Source organism: Lathyrus oleraceus, chromosome 5 (assembly GCF_024323335.1).
Source record: "Lathyrus oleraceus cultivar Zhongwan6 chromosome 5, CAAS_Psat_ZW6_1.0, whole genome shotgun sequence".
Lineage (NCBI taxonomy): Eukaryota > Viridiplantae > Streptophyta > Magnoliopsida > Fabales > Fabaceae > Lathyrus > Lathyrus oleraceus.
Window position 1 is genome coordinate 107,949,296 of NC_066583.1, and position 9,681 is coordinate 107,958,976.

Here is a 9,681-nt window from a genome sequence, read left to right on the forward strand (position 1 = left end):
CATACAAATTGGGAATTAGATTATCTATGAAGATTAGGGTTAAATTTTTTAAACCAGGGGAAGAGCTTTATAGTACCTGGCGAAAGATTCCAGCCACCATTGGATATAACCCTCTTCGCATCTTCGAGGGAGGAGAAAGAAAGCTAAAAAAAAATTCTTAACATAAGTTATCCCCCATCGACCAAGGTTATTTCATAAAGGAGGAAGTTTGTTTCTCAAAGCCACAATTGTCATTGAAGTTGTCCCTTTGGGCTAAATAACCCGACCGTGAAGGTTGTGTTAGTAGGCCTCAATCCCCGCTAAATATTCCTCCTTGGGAATTGATATGACTAAACGGCCCCCTTTGTAGCATGGTTGAGGTAGCTGAGATGTTGGGATCTAACAAACGTTAGAGTTAACATTGAGAGCTTGAACACAAGATTTTTGGACTGTGAGTTGTGGATTGATGACCAGAGTTTGGGGCTTTTGCAATTGAGCAGGAGAAGAAGACATTTCAGGAAAGAAAAGATAAACTCCCATGGTGGAAGAAAAAGAAGAAGTCGTCGTTAGGGAACCAATACTTCCAAAATTGTTAGAGCATTTTGTACCTATATTGTTAAAAAAAATCAAAACCATTATGTCACAAAATTTATAGTTTCTGTGTAAAACAAATACAGATCAATCAAATTGAGATTTAAAAATAAATTTATATATAAATAACAAATTATAAATATCTTTTCCTATTTCTTGTTCATTTTAAATAAAAAATTTATTTGATAAATTATCTTTAGCAGTATAATGAAAATAATAATTGCACAATCTACTAATATATTTCTATTTATAATACATTTTTCTATAGTTTTTTTGCCTTTTATTTCCCATTATTTTTCTTTTCTACTAAAAAAAACATTTTTCTTTTTAATTCCTTTCATTCATTTAATAATTTTTCTTCTACTGAAACAATTTATAAAGCATTTTTCTTTTTAAATTTTTTAGTAGAAAAAAACATTAAAAGAATGAAAGTAATTAAAAACTGAGATGCTTTTAAAAAAAATAATAATAATAGAAGTTAAAGATAATAGAAAATAAAAGGCAAGAAAAAGTATTATCTTTTAATTTCTTTTGGTTCTTTAAAAATAAAATAAAATTATTTTTGTTCTTTTCATATCTTTTTTCTTTTACAATAACTTCTCCCACTTTTCATTCTCATTCAAATAAACAATTAAAGAGAGAACATCATTCCAGCGTGTCGTTAGAGTTGATGTTAATACCTAAAATTAAAAGAAATGGTATGTGGTTTATCATGTATGTGTTAAATATCGTATTTTTTATACATTTTGAATATAATGTTGTTTTTTATTTGATTGTTTCCTCCATTTATTACATCACTTATTATATATAATATATTTTTATACTAATATAAACAATTTAGTGATGAAATCATATTGTTGAAAGTTCATGCACTTTGATTTGGATTTGATTTATCCTGATGAATCCCCCGCCATCAAAAGTTTGGCATAAATGTGACCACCTCATTTACCACCTAAAACACGCATTTTCCTTTTATTACCAATTCTAATGTTAGATACCGCGTGCAACCCCGACTTTGGCAATTTGTAAGGATAAGGAAGACAACTAAGGAATGAACTCTTGGAGTTAACCATACTAAACACCTACCTACACCGCACAATTCAACGTATCCAACCAAAATTCATAGGCCAATAGTACAAATACACCCTACATGGTAAATAATGGCAACAAACTTCAATTGGTATCTCTCACACATACCCACCTGTTAGAGCAAGTTTCCATTCATTTTTATTCATGCACGTGTGGAAAAAACGTATAAAACCAAAATTTCGGCCTTAAACATTCCTTACAACTATTCAATGACGCGTCACAAAACTAGCCAGATACATTCTGAACACAATAAAGAAAAACAACAGGATGAGTAAATACCACGTATCTTAATCATCATCCCAGCTTGTACATGATCAAAGCCAATTCATCGTTCTTATCCTCAAACCAACACATCCAATTTGTTTCACCCATGTCATCCACTCAGGTCCCAGCTTTAACTAGTTCAATCGTTTAACCACTACTTGCAATCTTAATCATTAAGACAAAAAAAAACATTATTTTTTTCTACACCTACGCGTACTAGTAGTGTTCACTGTGACAACACTAAAAACAGTTACGCACTAACTCAGAAAGAAACACGGCTTTAGTTTTACCCCGGTCACGCGGTTTGGTGATTCTGCTGTGGATTTTAAATCATCATATATATAGACATGAAACAAAATTTACACAAATTAAATAAAATAATAAATCAATTGAATTAAATTTCCATTGACTAAGTACAATCTAAATTGTAATACCAACCCCAATTTGTATTTACAGAACAAATTGATCTGAAATAATTGAAAATAAAATAGCTATGCACTACGGAGTAATATAAGAAATAATAAGAATAAACTTGGATCTATTAATCTATTAATCAGTAATGAGGAATTTCAATCTTGAAAAGAAAGGGCTTCTTTGCTGCAGGAAGAGGGCTGGAAACCTCGTCATCCACGAAACACTTCTTTGAAAAGTCCGGAAAAGCCGGGAGGTTAAGATCAAAGTCACGGTGTTGGCTGTGAGAGGATCCAACTCCTTCCGAGGCCGTTACGGCGCTACTTCCGGCTCCGCCACCGGCACCGCCTTCGTAGTGGCAACGCTTGTGTCCTCCCAAAGCCTGTCCGGTAGGGAAGGATTTGTGACATATGGAACAATCGTGAGTCTTGATCTTATTGGATGCAGAGCTAGTAGTCACGGCGGATGAGGTGGTGGTGGTCTGATTCTGATCTTCGGCAGTGGACATAAGCGCGAGTTTCCGGTGGCTGGCTTTGTGTCCGCCGAGTGCTTGGTAAGATGAGAAAGCTTTGTTGCAAACGGAGCATTTGTGACTGAGTTTAACGGTTGTTAGCGGCGCCGATTCAGTGTCAGATAAAATCTGTTTCGCGGTGGAGTTGTTGCTGTTGTTGCTGTTGTTGTTGCCGCTGCGAGCGAGCATGATGAGACAGAAAGCGAGATACTCTTCTTCACTGCATGAAGATTGATCCATACGAGAACGCTTTGAACGTTTACCTTTCGTCCATGGTGTATCGAGGTAGCTGAGATTCGGTTCCTCGAAGGGAGTGAAAGGAGTGGCGGTGGTGGGTGAGTTAAGCGCTTCCGTAGCCATAGAGTTGAGAGAAAAATGAGAGGATTGTGTTGTTTGATTTTTTTTGGAGTGTGATAGTGAAGATTGGGTGTGGTGTGGTGGGTTTATATATAATGAGAGGTGAGAATTATAGAGGAAGTTACTTGACAGGTGGTGATAAAGTAGGCGTGTTGCTCTACTTGAAATAGAAATATCACTTAATTTGAGTAAATTAAATATTACATTTTGAGAAGATTGAAGCACGTGGTGTTAGAATAGTTTTCTTTGGTGGCGAGTAGTGGACCTTTTAATTCATTCAGTCAAATAAAGTGTTGTTGTACCAACTGCACTTTAGGGGAAGTGAGGAAGACTGACTCAACGTTCTAAAGTCAAAATCTGAGAAAAGTAAAATAAGGTTTTTTCTAAGATGTTTCTGTTTATTGTTTTTAATTTTGGGATTGAAGATGATTAGGGATTGAGGAAGTTGGTCCGAAACAGTTATTGTATACAGCCGTCGGTAGGGCAGTGTGAACTAGCCACCGACGACTTTTCTTAGTCAATGTCATGGTATTAGTAGCCGACTTTATATTTATATGACTTGAACTTCTAGTTGCAATGTATTCATAGCACTGTCTCTATTTGGCAACTTGGAAAGTGAGGGATTACTCATCCATTTTGATTCAGGGGGTGTGTATGTATCGCAAATTGCGTTTTAGATTGAAAGAAAAATATATAAAATGAAACAAATTGGGGCATTGCGATATGGTTTCGTCACGATTTTGGGAGTGGAAAAATAGGATAACCGGCTAAGTCACATGAGGGATCTTTCTTCATATCCGTGTAGTTCTTTTTGTTTTGTTTACAATGAATGTATAAGTCCAAATAGAAAAAAGACTAGAGAAACTAGGAAGGAAGTAGAAATTCCGAAACATCAAAGTAGTTGTTGCAAGTACAATAATATAAATCTCGTCTGCCCCAATATGTGAAACTATAGCAATCTATAGGATTGTGGTATGAGTTTTTCACTTCCTTGATTCTTTTCCTTGTGTAATTATAACAATTTCTTTCCCCAATGTGATATTTTACGTCGGTCTACAGTCCATCGAGTATAAGGTTTGTAAAGATGAAATGTTTTTTTCTAAATGAGAAAACACAATTGTTCATAATCATTCAAACAACTTGTAAGGGTGGAAGGGTGGAATATTTTTAAACTTTTTTTTCATTTAAACGTCTTGTGCATGCATAAATTTGGCCTTTAACCAAAAATCAACGCAAAATGAATCATGTCATAAAGTTTACGACTTGAATCAAGATATTCATGCAGGCATGATTGAAGTCAGGCAAAATCTCGACTCAAACCATGAACTTTCATGATTTCTAGAATTTTGGTTCGGGAAACATGACTCGAGTCAGAGAATTGCTTGACTCGAATCATGAGCATGAGGTAAAAAATAGATTTTGTCATTGGATATGTGACTCGAGTCACAAATTCATCTGACTCGAATCATGAAGGTACCTAACTCAATTCACATATGAGGCTGACTTAAATCATGAGTTAAGTCATTATCTTACTTGACTTGTTGTGAATTGATATCGTCAAGAACAAATCAAAATATGAGATAAAGATTGAGTTTTTTGAACAAACACAAGAAATCTTATTTAGATTTACAAAAGAGAGAGAATAAGGAAGAAGAATAATTAGTTAAAACTGATTTACTATTCACTTTCTCAATAAGGGTTAAAGATTACAAGTGAATACCAACAACTAACATTTCTCAACAACTTGACAGAACTAGTCTATTTATAGACTACTAAGCTAACTTAAGCAACAAGATAACTTAAACAATTGGGCTTAAACAAAGACCCAATTCAACATACTAACTAAGAATACAAGTTAACACATTTCGATAACATGCTTGAACAGACTTCGTCTACAACATGCACAACTCTTATCGAAATATCAAGCTATCCCTGTCGAGACTAGAGTTCGATCCAAATTCTCACAAATCTCCACCTTAGAACAAACTCTACAAACATCAAGGGAACAAACTAGTTTTCTTCATACAGTTTTATCAACTACATATAGTGGAAAAACTTGCAGCTTGGTAATGTCTTGATGATCATATCAGCAGTATTGTCTTCAGTCGAAACCTTTAGCACTTGGACTTCTCCATCCCGATTATCTCTCTGACAAAATGCAGCCTCACATCGATGTGCTTGGTTTGCTCATAATAGGTTGAATTCTTCGACAGGTGTATTCCACTTCGACTATCACATTTAATAGTGATAACTTGACCTTGAAGTTTCATCTCCTTGGCCAAACCTTCAAGCCACAATTCTTTTTTCACAGCTTCAGTGAGGGCAATATATTCCGCTTCAGTAGTGGATAAGGCAAAAACCTTCTGAAGTGTTGCTTTCTAACTTATTGATGTGTCAATCATAGTGAACACATATCCATAAATAGATTTTCTGGAATCCATATAACCTGCATAATCAGAGCGACAAATCCTTTGATTTCGACTTTACTATCATCACCACATGCTCCACCATAAATAAGTACTATATTCAAAGACCCATTTATGTACCTTAGAATACAATTTAATGTTTGCCATTGCGTCGTCCAGGGATTGGCCATAAACCTGCTTACAAGGCTCACTCTGTACGCTATGTCTGGCCTCGTACAGACCATAACATACATCAAAGAACCTATTATACTAGCATATGGAATGATATTCATATAGGCTCTTTCGAATTCAGCACCAGGACTTTGAGTCAAACTCAACTTGATACATATCTGAAGAAGATTATCGACAAGTTTGGTATGTCGAATTCAAAGCTTGTGGTAACACGAGGGTCGAACTGGATCCTAGTGAAACCTATGTGTGCCATGAACTTGTCAAATATCATATTCCATTATCGAGGAGATTGTTTCAAGCCATATAATGACCTATTCAATTTACATACTTAATCTTCCTTTCCGTTTTCAGCATACCCTTCAGGTTGCCTCATCAGGATTGTTTCATCTAGATCACTATATAGGAAGGCAGTCTTCACATCCATCTGTTCAGGTTCTAGGTCGAACTTCACCACCATAGAAAGCAACATTCGAATAGATTTATGCTTTACAACAGGTGAGAACATATCATTGAAGTCAGCACTTTCTTTCTGAGTGAACCCCCTACTAACCAACCTTGCCTTAAATATCTTCGACATTACTCATTTGATTCCTTCCTTAAACTTGAAGATCCACTTACAACTAACTAACATATTCCCTGCAAGTTTCTCAATCAGCTCCCAAGTGTTATTATCATTAAGAGATTTCATCTTATCATCCATGGCTTTCAACCATTCAGTCTTGTCTCGACTCCTAATAGCTTCCTTGTAATCTCTAGGTTCTTCATCAAGGACCTCACTTGTAAAGATTAAGGAAAATGCCATGAGATCTACATAACCAAGTCTCTGAGATGGCTTGATGACTCTTCTCAACATGTCTCTTGCCAGCAGGTAGTCATTATTAGTCTCCTAAGCTTCGACAACAACTTATGCTTCTTCGACTTAATTCGGGTTATGTAGTTCAACAGCAACATGCTCAACCTTAACAAGAATATCTTCATGTTCCATCTCTTCTTCAGAGATCTTGGTACTTCGACAAACGACATCAATTTTCTTGAAAGCCATCTTAGCTTCACTGAGAACTATATCTCGACTTGTGATATGTAACACCCCGTCGTAGCCCAATTTTTGACCACCATCTTCGTCCTTTCTATTAACTTAGGATAATAAATCACTGACATATTCAGAGTCCCATATAGGTTATTTGGTCAACTCCAATGACCTAAAAAGTCAAAGGAGGACCAATTTGACTTTTAGTTCCTCATAGGGACTGAATTTCAATTCAAGGGTATAATTGGAAATATCATCATGCTAGAGGTATATAGGAGTTGGTTAATCGGGGATAATATTATTATTCGATGGGTTGTATTTTTAATCAAAAATAGATTAATATTGGGATACATTAGAGTTAAATTATTGCTTTTATTATATTAAATAATAATGAGATTTTTTAAATCAAGTGACATTAGAATATTTATATTAATACTTATTAATATTTCTTATTAATCTTACTTATTACTTTTAGGAATATTATTAATCTTATTTAAGTCAAATTAATATTATTATTAATCATCAATATAATTATTATTTATTAGGATTATTTATTATTAGGAATATTATTGATATTATGTCTAAAAAATATTATTATTATTTTTAATATTATCTTTATCATTTATTGGATTATTATTATTATTGGATTATTATTATTATTAATATTATCATTATTATTATTGGATTATTATTATTGTTGGATTATTATTATTATTATTATTATTATTATTATTATTATTATTATTATTATTATTGGATTATTGTTTGCTTATTATTGTTAATATTATTATTATTGGATTATTATTATTTATATTATTATTGTACTATTATTATTAAGATTATCATTATTATTATTGGATTATTATTATTAAGATTATTACTATTATTATTGGAATATTATTAACATTATTGGATTAATATTATTATTAACATTAATCAGTTTTTGATGTTATTTGGGCCTTTTAGATCAAAAATCAGATAGGGCCCAATCCAGGGCCCGTTTCAGTTGGGTCACTTGGATAACCCAACTTCATATTTCAATTGGTTTAGGTAGGACCCATATTCCTCAGACCATGTGAAGCCCGTGACCCGAACCCTATTCATCCCTAACCCCTGAAACCCCATGTCTGCGTGCAAACAGATCTGAAGTATCAGAACTCAAAATCCAATCAAATTTTTCTATTATTGAATGCAAATACATTTGAATCAGTGATTTACAAGCAAATCAGTCTCAATACATCGCAAGATCCACAAACCCTAAACCTATTTCTGAATAAAATCAAAATTTAATTAAAATTACAATCTGAATTATAATCAATCAATTGAAAACTTCCTATAGTTGCAAATCAAAATTAAAACTAAAACCTAATCCTAACTCTATAAAAACTAAAGTCTAAATTAGAATTAGGGCAAGAATTCTGAAATTCATTGTGGCAAAAATCCCTAACCCTCACAAGAGCTCTGAAATTTGGTTGATTAAGGTTATCGTCGAACCCTAATTGTACCTGAGCAGACCTTCATTCCAATAGGACCTCGCACCAAACAAAAAAGAAATAATTAGAGAAGGAGAGAATTGGATCAGCGTAGACAAGTGGAAAAGGATTTGAATCGAATTACCTTACTAGAGAAAGTCGCGTCTCCAAGCGTTGGTTCCTTTTCTCTTTAATATTTGCTTTGATATTCATTTGATGTTTACGCTTATTGGTCGTGTTTGATCTGTTAAAAAGGGTTCGAGACAAACGGGGGTTTAGGAATTTTGTGAGGTATGTTAGTGTCGCATCACGCGAAAAACCGGCGGGAGAAAGAAACAACATAGCCGCCACCGTGCGTTATTTATCCCAAAAGAGGGAAAGGAAACGCTCGAAGTAAACCTGGAAAGGAATGGTCTCGCGACCAGAGAAAGATGGGATCGGGAGTCGGTTATGCGAAGGGAAGGTATTAGCACCCCTACGCATCCGTCGTACTCGACGGGATCCATGCTCAAAAAGAATAGAAGAAAGGTTGCTAAAGAAACTGCTCAAACACTGCACACACGCTGGAAGGAGACACAGAAAGAAAAAAGAAACGGGACTCGGTAGGATATCGCATCCTGGGCCTACGTAGTCTGTCAGACACAGACATCAGAGTCGACGTAGTTCGGGGAAGGGGAAACATGCTCGCTAGGATGTCGCATCCTATGCATAGGTATCTTCGCTGACCGGAGAAGAATCAGAGCACTCGTAGCTCGGCTAACGCACGCCAAACACAAACACAAACAGGAAACCGACTGCCAATCGTTGGACTTACATCAGACTCCACACAAACAGGAAAACCTGGAAACCGAACGCCAATCGCTGGGCTTACATCAGACTCCGAACCAACAAACACACACAGGAAACCAACTGCCAATCGCTGGACTTATGTCAGACTCCAACACAACACAAAGGGTTGAAAAAGAAAAAGGGCGCCCGGAGAGATCAGCTCATCTCCTACCTACGTACCTCATCTGGTATGAGGATCAGAGCGACGTAGTTCCCTTACACAGGGAAAAAGGACTAACCTAACCAGATACAAAGGGAGACACAAACTACTAGGGAGACTACGACTCGAGCCTAGAAGTTATCATGCATACCATCCCTATGTTAAGGTTTCTATCTAACTAGCACAGGAAGCAAGCTATCCTAAACAGCACAAGCAAAGTCATACAAGCACAAAAAGCAAGCACACACACTATATGCACACAATTGGGCTCACACAAGGTTAGGCTGTGAAACACAAGCCCATTGGAATCGGGTGTTGTTAGCTCTTAACCCTAACATTGAGAGTTAGGGTGAAGCAGATGAAATGGGAAGTGAGGATAAGACCTCACAGCTCTT

At 35.5% G+C, this 9,681-nt stretch overlaps 1 protein-coding gene across 1 annotated transcript; it reads right to left on the reverse strand.

Moving 5' to 3' along the window:
* Positions 1–2,296: 2,296 nt before the first annotated feature.
* On the reverse strand, positions 2,297–3,635 carry LOC127088044 (zinc finger protein ZAT10). Its single transcript, XM_051028955.1, has one exon. It carries the CDS (start codon positions 3,203–3,205, stop codon positions 2,477–2,479), a length of 729 nt encoding a protein of 242 aa, XP_050884912.1. The 5' UTR covers positions 3,206–3,635; the 3' UTR covers positions 2,297–2,476.
* Positions 3,636–9,681: the final 6,046 nt, after the last annotated feature.

Excerpts from the sequence above, each read along its gene's own strand:
- LOC127088044 (XM_051028955.1), bottom strand. The coding sequence starts at position 3,205 with ATGGCTACGGAAGCGCTTAACTCACCCACCACCGCCACTCCTTTCACT.